At 42.8% G+C, this 21,523-nt stretch overlaps 1 protein-coding gene across 1 annotated transcript in view; it reads right to left on the reverse strand.

The window, feature by feature from the left end:
• Positions 1-21,523, reverse strand: part of CMTM4 (CKLF like MARVEL transmembrane domain containing 4) — a 57,130-nt gene that overhangs the window by 11,985 nt on the left and 23,622 nt on the right. Inside the window, exon 2 of the mRNA XM_033127974.1 lies at positions 3,839-4,015. Coding sequence (XP_032983865.1) covers positions 3,839-4,015 — 177 coding nt within the window. The remainder of the gene's footprint in view (positions 1-3,838; positions 4,016-21,523) is intronic.

Genomic DNA, 21,523 nt, shown 5'->3' on the forward strand with positions numbered 1-21,523 from the left:
TAAAAACCCTGCACGACAGTGGAAGGAGCTTCCTAGTTGGTGACTACATCCATGTGCTGAGGCTGTTACACACGACTCCATGGGGACAGTGGCTCCAGCATTTGACTCTTCTGCGTCCTGCCTATGCATCTCCTCTAACATTCGGCTCTTTCTGAGTTGTATCCTTTATAACAAACCAGTAATTGTAAGTAGAGCACTTTCCCAAGTTTTGTGAGATGTTCTAGAGAATTACCGAACCTGAGGAGGGGGTGTGGGAACTCCCGAACCTGCAGCTGACCAGACACAGTGCAGGTCACCCGGGAACCCCACTTGTTGCTGGTGTCAAACGGGAGTAGTCTCATAGGACTGAGCCCTTAACCTGTGGGGCCTACACTAAACTCCAGGAGTCGGTGTCAGAACTGAGTTGAACTGTTGGATACTCAGTTGGTGTTCAAGAACTAGAGACTTGTTTGGTGTGGAAAAACTGTGGATTTGGTGTCAGAAAAAAACCCACAGATTTGGTGTCAAAGTGGTATCAGAAAATACCACACGGTGAGTCACGGCCAAGGCCTTAGGGCTCTGCAAATGACCCCTTTGGGGGACCCCACACTGTTCTCAACTCACCACCCTACGCGGCCTGGGTTCTCAGAGAGGGAGAGGTGTGTGGGAGGAGCAGGGCCACTGAGGCCACTGAAAAGGAGCACGAAGAAGGAAGAACAAACACCAGGCGACTGTGGTGTCACAGGAAGCAAGAGAAGAGAGAACGGCAGGAAGGACTGAGTGTTCCATAGCAGAAAATGCTGAAACGTTTCGTCAGCGAGGACTGGAAAATAACCAGAGGATCCAGAACCCGGGAAGCCGGTGGTGCTCCTAATCAGAGGACTTTCAAGGACGTAAAGTGGTAGACTGGGGAGAGGAGCAGCCGCTGCTCTTGGGCAGGGCACAGAGGAGGCTTCTGGGGTGTTGAAACTATCCAATCTCTTGACCCAGATGGTAGCCACACATTGTCATTCTTCATTAAACTGTCCATTTACTTTCATGAATTGTTCTAAATATGTTGTATTTGACAATAAAAGGTGAGAAAAGAGAGATTAGGAGGTAAGGAAATAGAGAAGGCATGCGTAGACCTCCCTCTTCTTTATGGAAGTTTTGATGAGCAGGCCTTGGCAGTCTCTGAGTGCCCACTAAAAGTGGGAGCCCCTGGCAGCCTTTCAGTGGTCAGAAGGGGCTGGAAGAGGAAGGGACAGGTGGGGGAGGAGGCAGGTGGCAAGGCTCAAGTTAAACACCAGTGTGTGAGTTCCTAATATACAGAGAAAAATAAATATAACAGAATAACTCCAATAGATTCATCCAAAAAAACAAAACCAAAACTGACACTAACAATCTTTCTGGGTGCTTCAAATTACATTTGTATAAAATATATACTTCGTATCATCCTCTTTATTTACCTTTTTTCATGCATATTTGTGTCGACCTAGGGTTCTAAAATGACCCATTTTTCTAAATCTACACAAATCACACCCTATTTCACTCATCAGCTGGCTCTGTTGGGGACTCCCACCACCTTGTTAAACAAACAACACACCCAAGACCAACCCTGTACAGTGAGGATGAGCTGTGATCAACCCTGAAGAACTCACTTTTGCTCCCCTCCCAGAGAACAGGTGACATGAGCGCCCTTCAGCAAGTACCGTCTCCTCAAGTTCATGTAACTCACATATGCTTTTGCTGCATAAGTACACACGTTCGTCTGCTCTAACAGGGTGGACATTCTGGAAAGAATCCTAAAGGATAGAAAGGTGTTCTCAAGTGACACATAACCACTCAGCCATTTGCCCCAGCCAACACCATCCGGAAAACAAGGATGGACATTAAGTTCCCAGTAAAAAAGATGCACTTTGATATGACCACATGATGTGACAGTCAACAAGTGGAAAGTCTTTCAGGACTAAAATCGAAAAATAAGAATTTCAGGAAGCTCACTACATAGGTATTTGGGGGGATAAAGGCCAGTATGAATCGGTAAGAAATCTGAGGTATAGTCTTGTAACAGATTATGTTTGTCCACTAAGCAGGTAAGACAGAATACAGGAAGTCGAGGCAAACCTGGTAGAAGTCTACAAGAGAATAATGTGGTTAATAGAAAACAAGGGCCTTTTACTTGGCTTAAAATTACTATTTCTCAGACTGGCAGCAGCGCCCACTGGTGTGAGGTGCCTTTATACACGTTGTCTCATTTCATTCTTAAAACAATCCTATGAGAAAAATGTTATCCCCACTTTACCAACGGTGACGATTCCCCAACGTGGGGCTCAAAGGGCTCAGGGTCATCGCGGAGCCCTTAAAAGCCACTTTGGACTTGAACCTACACAGGTCTGTGTGACTCAAAGGCCCTGGTCTTAACCTTCCCAGCAGCTCCTTTGTCAAATAGGTCTTCTGACAGGTTTGATGCACAGCCCGGCCCCGCCCCTCCCCCAACAAGTATTTCTTGAAAAGGCCTTAGAAACACAGGGATCTGGGATAGCAGTGAACACGGACCCCGTGGAGACGAGGACAATGACCGTTTTTGGTTGGGGGAGGTTTGTGAGATTCTCTTAAGCAATTCAGATTACAACCCTGTATGCACTTTCTTATGGGTAACACAAACTTTGTCTTAAAAATACTTGAGACATTAAAACCTATCACACAAAACGTAGACAAAATGCCTCCAGTACCTTGAGGTTTTAGAGTTTTAATTTAAATCACATTTTCCTCAGTTTTCAATGCTGAGATAAAACCAGCTGAGTTTTCAACTGACCAACTTTTCTAGTTCAGCGGTCCTGTTACTTTTCCTCCTGCAAGAGTTTGAACAAGACCGAGAGCATTCTGCCAGGAAGACCCTCTCTTCTCGGCACCCCACAGGCTCACCATGGGAGAGGCCCTGCCAGACAAGGGTGACCAGCTCCTGCCTCTTCCCGGGCTCTCACGTGGGCCACATTTTCCATGGTGCTGCGCCAACCAAAGAGAGAAGAGCTCTCCCCGGGGTAGGTGGTCTCAGCCCCCTCCTCTCCTCCTGTGGCCCTCTTGGCAGCTGTGGGGCCCGCAGGGTTCTCCTCCCACAAGCACACAGGGTGAGGCAGCTCACTGCTTTCCTGTGTCTCTCTGACTGGTTCCCAATGAGCTCTGGAACATGCTTATTTGCAAAGAAATAGCAAGAAAACCAAGCACTATTAAGTTTCCTTCCTCATTTAGCACAGTAAGAACAAGTAACACAAGTCCCTGAAAAGGGGCCTGGAAGTGAGCAGCCCTGAGCTACCCGTGCCAATCACAGGGTAAGGCTGTCAAACGAGGCTAAGCACCCAAACCACAGAGAGTAGAGGACACATTCCCACTCAAGACGCTGATCAAACTACTAAACCCTCTGCGTCCTCCCGGTTGCTTTAAATTTAATAATATTCCTAGACTTTGCAAGCTATTGGTATGTTTTTATTCATATTTTCAATTCTTCCTGAAACGATACTTTTGTAAATGGCTTTTGGGTCCAATGTGAAAAAATGTGCAAAAAGGTATTAATTCCATTTTCTCTTTCCCCTATCCTGTAAACATTACCTAACTTCTCAGGAGATCATGAAATTGAAATGGTATCTTTAAAGAGGTCAAAATCATTTTGACGTGTTTCTACCATTAGTGAAGATTCCATTTATTTTATAGTGTTAGTCAACCCAGTAAAGAAATTTAAAATTTCACAGTTGAATTGCAATGGAATATGTAAGTATAGCAATGAACCAGAACCAAACACGACCTGGAGAGATTCCACCGTTCTCTTGAAGCCAGGTGGCACCCGACCCTTTCACAGTCAGAAACTGGTGCTTTTACTCACTGTCAGGTTCCAGTTGATCTGCGGGATCCTTGTATGAAGGTGGAGACTGAACAGAATCAGCAAGACTCCAGTCACCACAAATGCACTGCAGCTCACAAACTCAAAAAAGTAAAGGCCTTCACATGGGGAGCACTCCATGATGGTCTCTATGCAGATGAATGCAATCAGGGCCAAAATCTAGGAAGAAAATTGGAAACACACATATATGTGTATATTTAGTACATATCTATGGACATATGTGCCTGCCACGTTTAAATAAAACTCAACCCCACCACCATACGCAGCCACAGTCTTCCTCTGGGGACAGGAGTATCACAGTCAGGAATATGACCTGATTCAATTCTTCCGTAAGAACAGGTATGGGACCTGAGTGAAAGGATCACATTCTTCCTGGGAATAACTAAGCCCCCACCACAGGAGACTGAAACCAGTCTGGTGCCGTGTGGCCCTTATGTGGAAGCAGAAAGGAACGTCTCTGCGATGTTTTCAGTTCTATTCCTGCCCTGAGTAAGTGGGGCTGCCTACACACGTTTCTTATTTATAGTCTCTACCACAATTATGTGAAAACTTGAGAGGGCAAGATCCTCAGGGTGTCCATTTTATGTCACCTGCAAGTCCCTTGATGGTTCATGCTGAGGTCACACAGGCTGACTGGGGCCCTGATAGCTTTAAGGATGGTATAATCCCCTCTTCCCCCAATTAGAAGTCCCCAAAAATGGGTTTGGGCCCCATTTTTAGGGACTTAATTCATGAGCTATGCTTGATCACAAAAAGACAGACTGGCAGTTGATAAAAACATTTTTTCAATCTACCAATTATAGAATCAATTTCTTTCTAAAGGACCAAAGGAATATTCTAGCAATATGTCCCAAGAGATTGGCGATCATAAAGTAAAACAGGCATCGATAGAAATTAGCAGGTGAACTTTCAAAGGGAGATGCTGGGTAGAGGAGAAGGCTCACAGGGGACTGAGTTAATGGCCCTGTGACAAGGAAAGAAGTGCTAGTCTTGCACCTCCAAGCCGATCAGCCTCAGGCTCCCGGCCTCCACTTCACTTCTTTACTAGCGCACCTCACAACCTACCATATGTCAAGTCTATGCCAGAGCTTCCAGGCCAGACCCCACCTCCAAGGTCAAGGAAGTGCAGGCAGGCCGTTCCATGGTCCCAGATTTGTCCTTAGAGCCAGTGACATCAGCATCACCAGGGAGCTTATTAGAAATGCAGAATCGCTGCCTCCCCTCCTTGACCTACAGAATCAGAATCTGCTTTTCTGACAAGATCCCCAGATGATTCAAGCGAGAAGTATGCCAGGCATGGGCTGTTCTAGGCCCTTCTCCGCCTACTGGAGTCCCACTAGAGCTTTTCAATGTTCCACTTAATGCCACCTCCTCCCCATGCCTTCCCTGATTGTGTCTCTCCTTGCCAGACATTATCTGATTCCATCCTCTCCTAGGAAAGCTTGCTCGTCTGTGATTGCATTCCACCGGTTTTTATACTTACCGTTATGCATCTCTCTGCCTCCTGAGCCTTTTGAAGGCAGGGCCAGTCCATCTCTCTCTACTCCCAAGACACTCACTAAGCACAGTAACTTGCACACAGCCAGCAAATGGGAGGCTCACAGAGCCATTAAAAACCCACACCAACAATTCCTGATGTACTTGTTAGCGTCTCCACAGGAAGGGAAGAGTGGCTCTGCTTTTTCCACTGTCAATACTTCCATGCAAAAAAGATACTTTTCACATTTCTTTTATAAGTCAACACATTAAAGATACGGGTCTTTAAGCACACACTTTGTGCTTCTCCTAATAGCTTTCCTTCTAATTCTCTACAGAACCATAGAGTTTAATTCTCCATCTGAATTACATGCCTGACTTGCAATCAATTCACAAAGAAATAGTTCATATAAGGGAAACTCCTAAACTTTTTTTTTACCCCTGTAATTGGATCTAGCAATCTTGGGCAAGAAATAACACACTGTACTGATGAGTTACAAATGTTTCTGGTACGCTAACTTCAACCATATTTGTGTGGGAAGGTAACACCTACATTCTTAAATATTAAAATTAAAATGGTATCAAGAATATGCAAATTTACTAGGCCATTCAACATAGCAGTGAACAGTACAGACAAAATTCCCTACTCTCTTGCTCCTATTCTAATGGGAAAAAAAAATTAATCAAAAATATAGTATGTTAGGCAGTGAAAAATACAAAGGAGAAAATTCAAACAAGGAAGGAGAATGAAGTACAACTAGAGAAAGGATGTTTGAAATTTTAGGTAGAACGACCATGCAGAAGGCCTCACTGGAAAGGTTCAGATTTATTGAAAAATGTACTACGGTTTATCACAAAGGATATTAAAGGATACGATTGAACAGCTAGATGATGAGGTACACAAGGCAAGGTCCAGAAGGGTCTTGAACACAAGAGCTTCTGCCCCAAAGCACTTTAGAGTGCACCACCCTCCTGGCACGTAGATACATTTTGGTTTACTAGCCTAGAAGGTTCACCAACCGGGAACCTTCAGGTAAAGATATTGGTTCATCAACTCTCCTGTTCAAGGGTTTTTAGAGCTTAATCTATAACCCTCCCCTTCTCTCCCTGTCCCCAGCCCAGTGTCCCTGTGTGGCGCTGAAAGTTCCAACCTTCTAATCATGTGGTTGATCCCCCTGGCACCAGCCCCCATCCTTAGGTGCTTTCCAAAAGTCATCTCATTAACACAAACTCAGGTGTTGTTGAAAGGGGTTTGCTATGAATATCAAGAAACACCTCTTATCACTTAGGAAATTCTACAAGTTTTAGGAGCTGTGTGCCAGAAATGGAATCTGAAGGCAAAATATGTATTTCTTATTATAAATCACAATAACTCATATGCCGAGAGATACATAGATAGATACATAAATATACACAAACTATATATACAATAATTTAATCAATCCCCTATTGATAGGTATTTAGGTGGTTTCTAATAGGTATTTAGGTGGTTTCTAATATTCTTTTTCTAATAGGCAGTACACCTTTTTTGCCTGCCTTTGACAGAGTAAATGTCAAATTTTCCTCTAGCACAGTGAACTCTAACAATCATTACTGAAGTAAAACCTACTTATTGACCAACAAGAAGGAAATAAGGACTCAAAGTTACACTGGAAGCCAACAACTTCAAGGCACCCAGGGTCAAAAGTCATTCAACGTATAACAACTTTGCAAATGTCACATGTAAAACTGTACAGAGACATTCAAGCTGTAAGAAAGGAACAGCTATCGTATTTGCTAATCAGGAGATCCTGGGTGCCCTTGGAGAGAACCGTTTCCATGTAGCACCTACTAATGGATGAGGAGTAAATATTTTCATAGTTGATAAGCAAATTGATACTAAAAAGGTTGTCAGATTTCTACAACTATAGCTAATTAGGATTGGCAGCATCAAAAAGCAGGAAGGGAGGGAGAAAGGGTTGGATGATCGAGTTACTACAAAACGTTTAAATTTCCCTAAAAGCCCACGATACTATTGGTGGGAGTGTAAACTACCATGATCTTTCTGGAGGACTGTGGCAATTGACAGTCCTGCTCACCAGTATGTCCAGTTCTCCTCCTTGCAGGCACTTTGTGAGGTTGGAGATTTGTACTGCGATTTTCCCCAGGCAGATTATTCTCAGAATGATGGAGCTTCAGAGCTTCAGAACTCCACACTCCCACTCCAACTTCCTATCTATCACAATACCTTTTGCCAGATGGTGATGGAATAGCAACGAGCATGTTGGGGATTTGGCAAATTGGAAGCGGAGTGAGAGAGATGTTAAATATGGGTTCAGCTGTCACTTCCATGTATAGTTATCGTAGCCTTCCCACTGCAGGAATGGCTTTGAGATATGCTTTGATCTGACATCATGATGAAGACACAGGCCCTAAAATTCACAAGATAAATGGGTCCTACGATGCCACAGAAGTATATGGGTGCTGAAGGAGAGACAGGGTTTAAAACATATGGAGCCAGAAGCACATCTATGGAGAAGCCTTCAGATCATCAAATGCATGATACTGTGAGCGGACACCTCTGTTTTCATCGGTGCCTAAATGGAGGTTGTGCCCTGTCAGGAATATATTCAGTAACGCAGAATATGCGATTATAAACACACTCTACATATTTTTTCTTTTTGGTGGGAATTGCGTGAAACAGAATTTATCAGAATTCCAGGGCTTGTAGGCAGAAACCTGTCCTGGGACTGCAAAGAGTGAGTTCATCTGTGTGGGAGATTATGGTGCATGCACCCCAATGTAGCAGATGGCCTCGCGGCGTATCTGACAAATCTTGAACTGACAAAGTCTGACAGTCCCGAATAAAATGGCACACAAAATTGCTTCCAACGCATTGAAACAGCCTGAAGAAACAAACGTTCCAGTGACAACCTGCTACACATATTCAGGAAGTCAATGTATGTAGTATAAGAGCATACTGCTTGTGTAATGATGACGCGCAACACAATGCCACACGTAAAGTTGTACAGAGGTAACCGAAAATTCGAATTGTTCTGGTGTACACCTACATTTCAGATTGATTTTATACACCTTTTCTGAATTAACCGATCATAGTAAAATTCAAACATGATCCATCCTAGTGGAGGCCAAAAACAGAAAGAGAACACTTTTTTAAAATTGTAATGTAATGTGTTTCTCATTCTAAATATTCACTATTATACCTAGGTTTACATTTTTAATTTTATGTCTTTTTCCTTCAAGTGGGCCTCTAAAATCGACTGAGTCTCAAGTCCCTCAACACCTGGATCTACTTCCAAGTTTGGGCAATGAAAGGTGAGTGGATCAGACATGTGGTACTTCTGGCAGCAGCCTTTCCCCACGCTCCCTCCCCTGCCACAGGCCACAATGCTCCAGGTGGGAGTGGCCTCTGAGTAAGGCTGATGGACAGCCCGCTTCCAGGTGACCTGAGATGACAGTGTAACATCAGCGAGAAGGAAACCTTCCTTATGGTAAGCACCGAGATTTTAGGTTTGTTTGTTACTACAACATAATATCCAGCCCACGCTGACTAGAAAGAAAGCTTTGGCATAATGTTAAATTTGCACGTGTCCTGGATATATGGAATGAAACTGCAAGTTTTACAGGATGAATATATTACCACGCCACTCGCTCTTAAAGTCGCCAAATCCAAACAGCTTTACAGACAAACTTGTACCAGATTGTCAGGTAAAGATACTGACTGTGTTATTTAAACTCCTTTAAAACAACGTAAGTATTCAGAATTTCAAGACTCCATCTATGTGGTTACAGTGTAGACAGATTTTTTTTTTTCATTTCTTTTATTTTCCAAAATTTCTACAATGAGTACGTGTGTTTTTATTTGAAAAATTAAATATTCTATGTACAGACACTTTTTGAAACATCCAGGTTTATTATGAGTCAAATGTTAGTGCACTCTAAGAATCAATCCTTCTTTGTTTTGAAACCATTCAAGAATATTTTTAAATGACATTAAACACTTTAATGGAAAATGAAAGCCACTCTGCAAGTCCATGTTGGTCCCACTTCTTTATCAGGAAGTTCATCATCTCTGAAGCCTCCTGATAACACACAACCCTATTTCCATCCACCACTACACTGTAAGCACAGGGAGTGGGCACAGAACAGCCGCAAGGCGCACACATAATAAAAGGGCCAGTCTTACTCTCACTCACGTGATGACAACGACCCCCAGGAAGGAACAATGTCCCTAATATCTATGAAGCCCTCTTTGGAGCTTAGACATAATCCTAATCTTCCTTGACCACCAGTTTATCAAAAGATCTAAAGAAGCTCATTTTAAAATACGTGTACAAACAAAAATCAGAGCATTTAAAAACAATTCTAAGGGGCCTTAACAACCACCAGAGGCAAAAATCATACCCATTTAAAGATGTCTACGACAGTGTGAATCTGAGTGGCTCCTATGTAACCAGACAGCTTCTTCGGTGGCCCCGATGGCTCGGTGGCACTGGGGGCTGCTGTGCTTTAGTCTCAGCTCCAACCCAGCCAACACCCCCCATTATACAGACATAACTAACCAGGTACCAGGGTAAGTGCCCAGGGAGGTGTTGAGATAGAAGATGGAGGGTCACTGAGCAGCTGCAGGCTTTACAGGGCTCCCAGAGAGCACTGGACTCAGGTGGGCTTAGAGGAAAAGCAGGAGAAGAAAGTTCGTTTGCGGTAGTGTCTCGCTTTCCAACTGAGTTCCTTGGTTGGGGCTGAGGTGGAGGGTAGGACAGAATCTGGTCTCTCACCAAAGTACCTCTGTTTTTATGTTTCTATTCCCATTAGCAGTGGTTCCTAAACTTCTCAGACCAAAGAACAGAACGCCTACTAATAGCGTCCACGAAGCACAGTTTGCAAATCATCAGTCTGGTTTATACATTGGGGAAATATTTCTGTTGTGCTCTTAAAACTTTCTTTTAAGTTTGAAAATGACTAATGCAGTCTGACCTTTTCGGCTGCAGAGCAGCAGCCCTGAATTCACAGCGTGCTTGGCTGTGGCCCCTGCGGGGTTTCCCACGCTCAGCCCCATGCTAGCTCCCTCACAACTATATCCCCGGTCTTGGGGTACTCAGAGCACGACAGCATATTAACAGTGCTGGAAAGCCTCGCAGTAAAAAACGTGTTTGCCTTTACTTGACTCATGGATTGTGTTACCTGAACACAGAATTTTTTTTTTTCCTTCAGCACACCTCTTAACACTACATCACAGTGTTTGGAGGGAAACCAGCTTGGGGAACACAAAAAACATGTGCTTGGTCAGTACTCAACTTTGTGGGGTCATGCACCATGGAAATGCACAGAATAAAACATAAGTTCATTGACCCAGCAGGGTAGCAACTATTGAGGACCCTGTTAACAGAGTGATGAGCGCGCACACACACACACACACACAGAGCAGGGTCCAAAGTACCTTCAGAATCAAACCAAGCTCTAATCCACTCTAGCACATTCAAAATTAAAGTGTCTCTCTTCCCATCAATACTGAAAAAATATCTGAAAGATGAGACATGGCTTGTATGGAGCCACAAAGACCCAACAGGCAAGCTGTCAATCCACGGCTTCTGCTGGAAGACCTCATGATGTGCAAACAGAGAACCCCGGGAGAGCAGCAGACGGGCGAGGAAGTGACTGCACTTCTGAAACCAGCTCCATTCTCATCACCTCACAGCCGATGCTAAGAAGGGATCCCAGAGCTAGAACCACAGAAGAGGCAGAGGCCTTTCCCCACCATCTTTCTGTGTCGTGGGGCCAGGGGTTTTAAGTTGCTATGTCTATGTACATGTTTGTGAAATGACAGATCACCTTGACACATAAGCTCCCAGGACAGAAGCCATGGTGAACGGTCCGCCACGTGAGCTCACACAGGTAAGCGCACTGCCAGGCACAACAGAATAACAATGCTTGCACTTAGGGAGCATCAATAACGTCAGGATGCTCTCAGGTCCTGTGCGGGGCACAACCCATTCATCATCTCCCATGTGCCCACTCAGGAGGCAGGAGGCTTCTCCATCGTGTGGCCCACATTTGCCAAAGGCCCCAAAGCTAGTTCCTCTCCATACTGCCTTCTTGTATACCCGGTGCCTAATATGACTTATCCAGGTTCTTGACCCTCCCCACACACTTGGCCACAGGAAAAAGCATCATTGTATTTCTCTTCAAGGAACACAGTATGAGACCCAGTGAGCCAGAGCCATGAGGGTCCCTGACAAAGCACACAACTTGATTACTCATTCTCTAAGGGATCTAACTACAGTATCATCTAATTTTTCTGAGAAATATAATCCCTGAGTTGCTCCTCTCAAGGGAGGCCATCCCATGAGGCAGGTAGACTTAAAATACTACCCTCCTCTCCCCTAAGATAATAGAGTAATAAACAAATATTGTTTGGTTCCGAAACAAAGGAGCTAAATGCAGGTGCAAATTATTTAAACAGCAATCATTGTCTTTGCATGTGATCTTTGGTTCCATTGTTTTTCTAAAGCTAAATAAACAGCGTCCAAACTATGGATTTGAGAGATGCAGAGAATGAAAAGAAAACTACCTACTCTGGAAGGGCAGGGATGGCCCTAGGAGCTATAGCCACCCAGATGGGCAGGAAACACTAATTAGGCAGTAGGCTTAATTAAGCAAAGGAGCCGGGGGCAGAGGCAAATAAGTTTCTTATTGTTGAGAAGAAAGGGAGAGATGAAGACAAAAGGAGGAGACTGCCAGTTGAAGACAGAGAGGGCTGAAAGGACCAGGCAGGCAGCTCTGCCAGGTACGCCCAGCGGGCAGCTGGGCCAGTCACACTCCAAGCTATGCTCACTTCAAACCCCTGAAGCTTTGTTTTCAACTGAGGACAGAAGAGCTTGAGCTGTTACCGCTCCAGGAAGCTGTCAGCTTGGTTTGGTCTGAGCTTGGCCCATGTCACAAGGCCTACTCAACCAGTGCTCCTGACATATTTTTCAAACTGGGTTCTACTGTGTAAATAATTCTGCTATGGTGGAATCCTAAAGCCATACATAATCTAAGGGCTGAACTCAGGAGATTGTATTTCAGTTTCTTTTTTTGGCGAGACTCTCACCTTGAACATAATTTATTATAGTTACAGCGTTAAGCGAGGTCTAATGCACCCGTAGTAAAGCCACGGCGAGTTGTCAACAATGGCTGGCCACAACATATCACAGTCTCAGACAAATTACAATTGGCTTGGACAGCCAACTACCTAGAGCACACAGGCAGTATTACCCAACGAAGTGCAAAATATTTTCCTGTTTTTAAAAAAGTCTAGGAAACCTTATTATGCAGTTTGATGATATAATTGCCATGATTTCAGAAAACCACAGGACGGTCAGCATCTTTCTCGCCAAAAGAATGCCCACAACATTTTACTGCAAATGCCACTCTGCCCAAAAAGCTACGTTTTCAGACTGCTGAAATTACTAATGAAGCAAATGTAGAGGACACGGGAAACAAGCGGCCTTCCAACCGTACACATCTGAAGATGTTTAACTGCTGCTGGGCACTCCCTTTTCTCTCCCCCTTGCTTTCTCACGTCCTAGCTTCATGGATGAAGCTGAAGTCCCTGGGAACAGCCTCCCATCCCATGATTGAAACGCAAACCCTTCCCCCTTCCTTTCTCTCCCAGGTTTAGTTCTTGGGCACTTCCCACTAACATCTCTGACAAACCACCTTAACCGAATGGGAAGAAGGACACTCCCTGCTTTTCTCATTGAATGAGAACCAGAAGGCCAAATGGAGCTTTTTGCTCAAGATTCACTCAGGCCAAAAGAGCGAACCACATATCCTAAGAGGCTCGCAGGGGTTACACCAGGAAAACCCTGCTCAGCCATGAGCCCCCAGCACCTCCACACTGTCCAATGTGAGGGAAGGTCCCGGAGGAGAGGAGCTTCCTGAAGTGGCCAAACCCTCGACCTCCAGGGCCTTGGACACAGATTCATAGACTTGTGGGTTCAGGCACCTTCCTCTTTCTTTCCACACAAAGTCAAGGACTACCATTCAGCAGTCTTTGTATGAGGTATGGTCAAAGAACACAGTGAAGGTTTAAATTTAATGAATGCATTACAGTAAAAGACACATTGCCATTAATCCCGCTCAAGATACTCCCCCTCGCTTTGAACACACTTGTCCCATCATTCTTGCCACTTTCTGAAGCAGTTCTGGAAGTCCTCTTTTGTGAGCGTCTTTAGTTGTATTGTCATAGCTGCCTCATTGTCCTGAATCCATTCAAAACGTTTGGTCATTTGACTTTGTGGAACAGCCAGAAGGCACACCGTGCCAGATCCAGTGAATAAGGTGGATGAGAACATACTGTAATGTTTTCATTTGACAGAAATTGCCATACCAGAAGCGATGTGTGACACAGAGCCTTTTCATTTTGATCACAAAATACGATGAATGCCGCCACTGTGGAGTGACATCCAACAGAAAGGCAGGGATCTTCAAAATGGAAAGCAGCGCGTCAAACCTTAGTGACAGTGTGTGACAAGTTTCAACTTGTTCGGTGCAGTCAGTTGGGTGTGAGCTGCAGTTGAGAGAAAGTGTGTTTTAAAGTGTGTCATAAATCATCTTCCATCATGACAACGTTCCATGTCATACATTGCTTCTGGTATATGGCAATTCCTGTGAAATAAAAACATTACAGTGTGTCCTCAGCCACCTTATTGACTGGATCTGGCACCGTGCAATTTCTAGATCTTCCCCAAAGTCAAAATGATTCAGGACATGGAGGCAGCCATAACAGTGCAACTAAAGAGACTCACGAAAGAGGACTTCCAGAACTGCTTCAGAAAGTGGCAAGAACGATGGGACAAGTGTGTTCGAAGCGAGGGAGAGTATTTTGAGGGGGATTAATGGCAATGTGTCTTTTACTGTAATAATTTGTTTTAATTTAAACATTCACTGTATTGTTTGATCACACCTCATAAATGGTGTCCTCTAGCTCCAGAGACAATAAGAACAGTGGCCCCTAGAATGTGTGCTCTTGTGGCCCTCCTACGACATTCAACATCTACAGAGCCCTTCTACTGTGGGTCAAATACTGTGCTGTGCACTGCCACATGCATTCTCTCATTTTATTTGATCTTCATTCCATCCTGTGAGGAACGTGGTTGATTTGCTTGTTTTTAATCAAGATATAATTCACATACCATAAGATTCACCCATTTAAAGTATAGAATTCAGTGGTTTTCAGTATATTCAAAGTTATGCAACCATCACCATTATGTATTCCAGAACATTTTCATCATCCCCAGGGGAACATGGTTTCTAATCCCCATCCTATTGATGAGAAAAATGGGGGAAAGATATCAAGCAACCCATCCAAGATCACGAAGTCTCATTAACAGCAGAGCTGGGGTTCAAACCCAGTCCCTGAATGCTTTTCAGCACTGAGTGTCGCTGATCACCCCGCCAGCCACCCCTGGCTTGTACTGTTTGCTCCCTTCCCATCCTGCCCCCTCTCAAATGGGGGCAGCTCCCCAGGGCTTTGTGTTGCTGCTTTCTGGGCGGACACACGTACCCAGCAGCTTCCCCTGATCCAGACTCCCACTCCCAAATCTACTTCTCTAGTCTGGACTTCTAGCTACGCCCCAGATCCTGGCTGCAACAGTCCCCCACATTGGGCATCTAATGTAAATGTCCCCAGGCATCCACAAATGTCAGCACAAAAATCCCCTTCCCTGACTCAACTAATGGCATCACCAGCCATTAATGAGCAAGCACTTAGCATAGTAAAGAGCTGGACTCTGTACTTCTTAAATTATATAAATGTCTAAACACTATGCTGTACACCTGAAACTAATATAAAATAATATCGAATGTCAACGATAATTAAAAAGAAAAACTTTAAAAAATAAATCTAGTAAGGCTTATAAACTTCAAAAAACAAGAGTTGGGACTCTGGAGTCTCAGGGTCGAGTTCCGATTTCAGCGCTGCCACTTATTAGCTCTGTGACTCTCGGCACATTACCTCTCTTCTCTGGCCTCTATTCATCCGTAAAATGGACGGGGACAATTCTTACCTCACAAGGTTGCTGCAAGGATTAAATGTAAAATACTGAGCACCATGCCTGACACACAGTGAGTGTTAAATAAATGGTAGCCACTGCCATTACTGTGTGAAAGGCCAACAGAACTCAGACACGACCCGTTTTCACCAAGCTGAGTCTGCTGGGGGAAAACGTACATGTTGTAGCATGTATCAGCATTTCCTTCCTTTTCAAGGCTGAATTACGTTCCATTCTATGTGTAGACCACATCTTGTTTCTCCATTCAGCTGTCGATACACACCTGGGTTACTTCCCACCTTTTGGCTGTTGTGACTAATGCAGCTGTGAACATGGATGTACAAATACCTGTTTGAGTCCCTGCTTCCCTGGGTATATGTAGTCCTTTGAATATATACCCAGAAGTGGAATTGCTAGATCATATGGTAATTGTATTTTTAATTCTTAGGAATCAAAAATGTAAGCATAAAAGAGATGAAAGTTTAAAAATCAAAATAATTAAATGAAAACCCTTAAATCTTAAATTTGGATCAAAATATTACCGTAAACTTACTTTTTAACAAATAGCTATATCCACTGAAAAGGCCTAGAAATAACTCAGTAACACCCCTTAGACCCAGATTGATATCTCTAAATATTATTTCCCACTCAAAGAAATAAGAACTTCCAGGAGAAATGATTAATTCCAGGTCTGGGGCAGGACAAACACAAATTAAGTGCATCAAAAAGCAAGGATGCTATCAGACTACTGAGGTTGTGTGGGAAGGACAGAGGAGTCAACTCGAAGGGCCCATGGCCAACAATGGGACAATATAGATGGATGGATGGATGGATGGATGGATGGATGGATGGATGGATAGATAGAAAGAAATAAAAACAGTAACATCCAAATCTTGGTTTTTAAATACTATCATTTTTCACCAAAAGAAACCAGGGCTCCTTGGAGAATTTCAAGGCTGAAGCAGAAGAGTCGAAGATGAGCCTGGAAATCTTATGTCAGAGAATAAATGGAACACGCCTAAAGGGCATTGGAGCCAGTTCAAAGGGACTCCCATTGGCCAAATCTGGGACAACATGAGCATCAAAATAAATAATGATAATTAAGTATTAAAATGCATGAATAAAATATGAATCCATGAGTCCATACTGATATAAATAAACAGGGGTGAAGGGAAAACTCTTCCTTCAGTGGAAAATGCAGCTAATATGGGCCGGCCCGGTGGCTCAGGCGGTTGGAGCTCCGTGCTCCTAACTCCGAAGGCTACCGCTTCGATTCCCACATGGGCCAGTGGGCTCTCAACCACAAGGTTGCCAGTTCAATTCCTCGAGTCCCACAAGGGATGGTGGGCTCTGCCCCCTGCAACTAAGATTGAACACGGCACCTTGAGCTGAGCTGCCGCTGAGCTCCCGGATGGCTCAGTTGGTTGGAGTGCGTCCTCTCAACCACAAGGTTGCCGGTTCGACTCCCGCAAGGGATGGTGGGCTGTGCCCCCGACAACTAGCAAGGGCAACTGGAGCTGGAGCTGAGCTGCGCCCTCCACAACTAAGATTGAAAGGGCAACAACTTGACTTGGAAAAAAAGGCCTGGAAATACACACTGTTCCCTAATAAAGTCCTATTCCCCTTCCCCAATAAAATCTTAAAAAAAAAAAAAAATGCAGCTAATAAACATAGAAGGAAAGATGGGTTTCTAAAATCACCATTTGGCAACTATCATAACAAATACTTAATTCAAGCAAGCATCATCAATGGATATTAAAACTAATGGGTGCGAGTCTAAGAAGTTACAGGATAGTCACACAGTCTAAAGTATCTCCTCACAAAAATACTTCCTAATGACATGGGGGGGGGAAGTAACTTGACAGTGGAGAAGGCTGGCAGACATCACTTTAACCAAGTTACAATCACCAGTAATGGAACTAATCTCCATCACTTACTTCTGATACGAAGCACTGAAAAGAATGCTTCATCATTTCTGTGGTATTCCTGACAACACCACAAAATAACCAGAATCTAAACAGGAGAAAACATCAGACAAACTCAAACTGAGGGACATTCTATGAAATAACTGGCCTGTCATCTTCCAAAATGTCAATGTCATGCAACAGAAAGGCTGAGGAACTATTCCAGACTCAAGGAGATTAAAGAGACGTGACAACTGAATGCAACACATGATCCAGGATTTTCCTGTACAATAAAGAACAGTTTTGAGACAACCAGGGAAACACGAATACGGTGTATAGTTTAGCTATAGTACTGCATCAGTGTTGATTTCCTGACTTTGTTCTGTGGTTATGTAAGGACACTGAAGTTCTTCATGATAAAGAGGCATCAAGTCTGCAATGCACTCTCAAAAGACTTAAAACATTATATAAATATACATATCCACATGCAGACATTCACATATGCACACAAACCAGAGAGAAAGGATAAAGCAAATGTGGTAAACATTTGAAGTATCTAGGTGAAAGTATATATTATTTTGTACTACCCTTACAACCTTTCTGTAAGTCTGAAATTATTTCAAACTCATGAGTCTTTTTAAAACGAGCACAAAATACTGAAATAGATTAAATACATAAACATTCACTAGCTTGTATTAACATTACAAAGGGGGTAAAATCCCATTGTTCACCTTCAGAGGCTGCTAAAGAAAGCATCACATTGTAATTAGGAAAACTGATAAAAGAAAAGTATCAAGTATGTACCTTGTCTTTCCTGTACAAACTGTATTTTACAGTAATCAAATGGAGGCTGAGGAAATGTTCCTTACAGAATTCCAGTTAATAAAATGCAGAAGGAATGATAGAATTAGAAAAATCATCATTTTTGTGATGGACCTAGGCCAGAGTTTCTCCATCCACCTGAACTAGAAGATGTTAACTTTGCTGGACTCAACCAAACAATCTTCTTTTCCTGTCTGTTCACTTACCAAATTCATTCTTCTAACTCCCACACATGTCATTCCCCACTAAAAGCTTTCTCTGGCTCTTTCTTCAGCCCAAGTCACTCTTCTCTCTAATTTCCTGTGGTTCTTGGTCTATACCAGTGGTACACATAGTTGGTGCATATGGGGATCTTTTCAAAATTCTGATCCCAACATTGTACGCCAAAACAAGGTTTCTGAAACTCAGCACTATGCACATTCTGGACTGCATAGTTCTTTGTGATGGGGGCTGTCCTTTGCAATGTACAATGTTTAGCAGCATCGCTGGCCTCTACCCACTACGTGCCAGTACTCAACCCAACCCCCTGTGGTGGCAACCAAAAATGTCTCTGGATATTGTCAAATGTCCCCTGGGGGTGGGGGGGGCAAAATCTCCTCCAACCTCCAATGAGAACCACTGACCTAGGCCATGTCATCAATGGCTCTTAAGCTATTAAGTAACAGGCTGTTGAGGAATTTTAAAGAGATGCATCAGGCTCAAAACACGTGTACCCACCAACGAGTCTTAGCCTCACGAGAAGTGAGACAGTCAGACACTACTGCCTTCTGGTATCGATGCAGTAGGATGTACACAGCAACACCTACAAAGCTTTCTTGCCCCCCCTCAAAAATCAAGCCTCTAGAGTTAACCAGTTTTAGGAAAGAGAAGAGTTAGAGGAAGATGTTAAAATTACACCGAGGAAGCCAAATCCAAAATGCAGGAAATTCTACATAATAAATTATCTCATTTCATCAACAAATAAATAGCATACAAGGAGAAGGGGGCCGTTACAGATTAAGAGATTTAAGAAACATACCAAGTAGAAGCAATGGCTGGAATTTGTTTAGATCCTCATTCAAACAAACCAAAAGCCATTTCCGAGCTCACTGGAGAAAAATGAACACATACTGGATACTCAATGCTGTCAAGGAAGTATCAATTATTTAAATGTGATATTAAGACAGTGGACGTGTCATAAAACATCTTTAACTGTTAGAGATACATACTAAATATTTAGAGTTGAAATGCTGCGATATCTGAGACTTATTTTAAAATACCATGGCAAAAAAAAGGGGGGAGGAGTTGATGAAACAAAAATGCAAAATGCTGATAATCACTGAAGCTTGGTGAAGGGTGTACATGGACACATTATACTATTCTCTTCACGAGTTGTGATGGTTAATTTTGTGTCAACTTGAGCGAGCTACATGGGTGCCCAGATTAAACCCTTTCTGGGTGTGTCTGTCAGGGTGTTTCTGGGGGAGGTTAGCATTCGAATCAGTAAAGTCGGTATAACAGATTGCAACTCCTCAATAAGGCTGAGTATCACCAATCCGCTGAGGGCTTCCATAGAACAAAAGGCAGAGGAAGGAGGGATTTGCCACTTTTTCCCGCCTCACTGCTGGAGCTTGGACATCTCATTTGGTCTGGTCCTGTGCTAGGATTTACATCATCAGCTCCCCTGGTTCTCAGGCTATCAGACGCGGACTGAACCACACTACTGGCTTTCCTAAGTCTCCAGCTTGCAGACTGCAGATCATGAGGTTTCTCAGCCGCCATAATCCTGTGCACCAATCCCTCAGAACAAATCTTCTTTTATACCCTATTGGTTCTGTCTCTCCAGAGAACCCTGATTAATACAATTAGTAAATGTTTGAAAGTTTCCATAATACAAAGCTAAATTTAAAAAGAACGTTGAAAGACTTGCAGACAGAATACACAAAGAACTGTCAAATCTTAATAAGAAAGCAACTCAATCAAAAAATGAAGATATGAACACTTTTTTTTATTAGTTTCAGGTGTACAGAACAACAAAGTGATTAGACATTTATATACCTCACAAAGTGATAACCCCAGTAAGTCTATTATCCATCTGATACTATACATAGTTATTACAATATTATTGACTATATTCCCTATGCTGTACTTTATGGACCCATGACTATTTTTTTAATTATAGTTGACATTCAATATTATTTTATATTAGTTTCTGGTGTACAGCATATTGGTGAGACATTTATATAATTTATGAACTAATTCTCCCCAATAAGTCTAGCACCCATCTGACACTATACATAGTTTTTACAATATTATTCACTATATTCCCCATACTTTACATCCTGACTATTTTATAACTATCAATTTGTACTTCTTAATCCTTTCACTTTCTCACCCAGGCCCCCAACCCCCTCACATCTAGTAACCATCAATTTGTTCTCTGTATCTATGAGTCTGTTTCTGTTTTGTTTGTTCGTTTATTTTGTTCTTTAGATTCCACATATAAGTAAGATCATAAGATATTTGTCTTTCTCACTCTGGCTTATTTCTCTTAGCATAATACCCTCTAGGTCCATCCATGTTGTTGCATTCTTTTTATGACAGAGTAATATTCCATTATATGTATGTACTACAATTTCTTTGTCAAATCGTCTATTGATGGGCATTTTGGTTGTTTCCATATCTTGGCTGTTGTGAACAGTGCTGCAGTGAACATAGGGGTGCATATATCTTTTCGAATTAGTGTTTTGGATTTCTTTGGATAAATACCCAGGAGTGGAACTGCTGGGTCATAAGGTAGTTCCATTTTTGATTTTTTGAGGAACCTCATACTGTTTTTCACAGTCGGTGCACCAATTTGCAGTCCCGCCAAGAGGGCACATTTTTCTCCGCATCCTCGCCAACACTTGTTGGTGATTTATTGATGATGGCCATTCTGACAGGTGTGAAGCAGTATCTCATTGTGGTTTTCATTTGCATTTCTCTGATGATTAGTGTCCTTGAGCATCTCTTCATATGCCTATTCGCCATCTGTCTGTCCTCTTTGGAAAAATGTCTATTCAGGTCCTCTGCCCATTTAATTGGATTTTTTTTTTTTTTTGGAGTTGAGTTGTATGAGTTTTTATAAATTTTGGATATTAACCTTTTATCAGATGTATCACTGGCAAATATCTTCTCCCATTCAGTAGGATGTCTTTTTGCTTTGTTGATGGCTTACTTTGCTGTGCAAAAACTTTTTAGTTTGATGTAACCTCATTTGTTTATTTTTTCTTTTGTTTCCCTTGAACACTTCTTGAAATAAGATACATAGATGGCAAAGAAGCACATGAAAAGATCCTTTAACATCATTAGCCATCAGGGAAATGAAAATTAAAATCACAATTATATACCACTTCACACTCAGTAGAATGGCTATGATTTTCAAAATAAAAGACAATACCCAGCGTTGG

This window comes from Rhinolophus ferrumequinum, chromosome 15 (genome assembly GCF_004115265.2).
Source record: "Rhinolophus ferrumequinum isolate MPI-CBG mRhiFer1 chromosome 15, mRhiFer1_v1.p, whole genome shotgun sequence".
NCBI lineage: Eukaryota > Metazoa > Chordata > Mammalia > Chiroptera > Rhinolophidae > Rhinolophus > Rhinolophus ferrumequinum.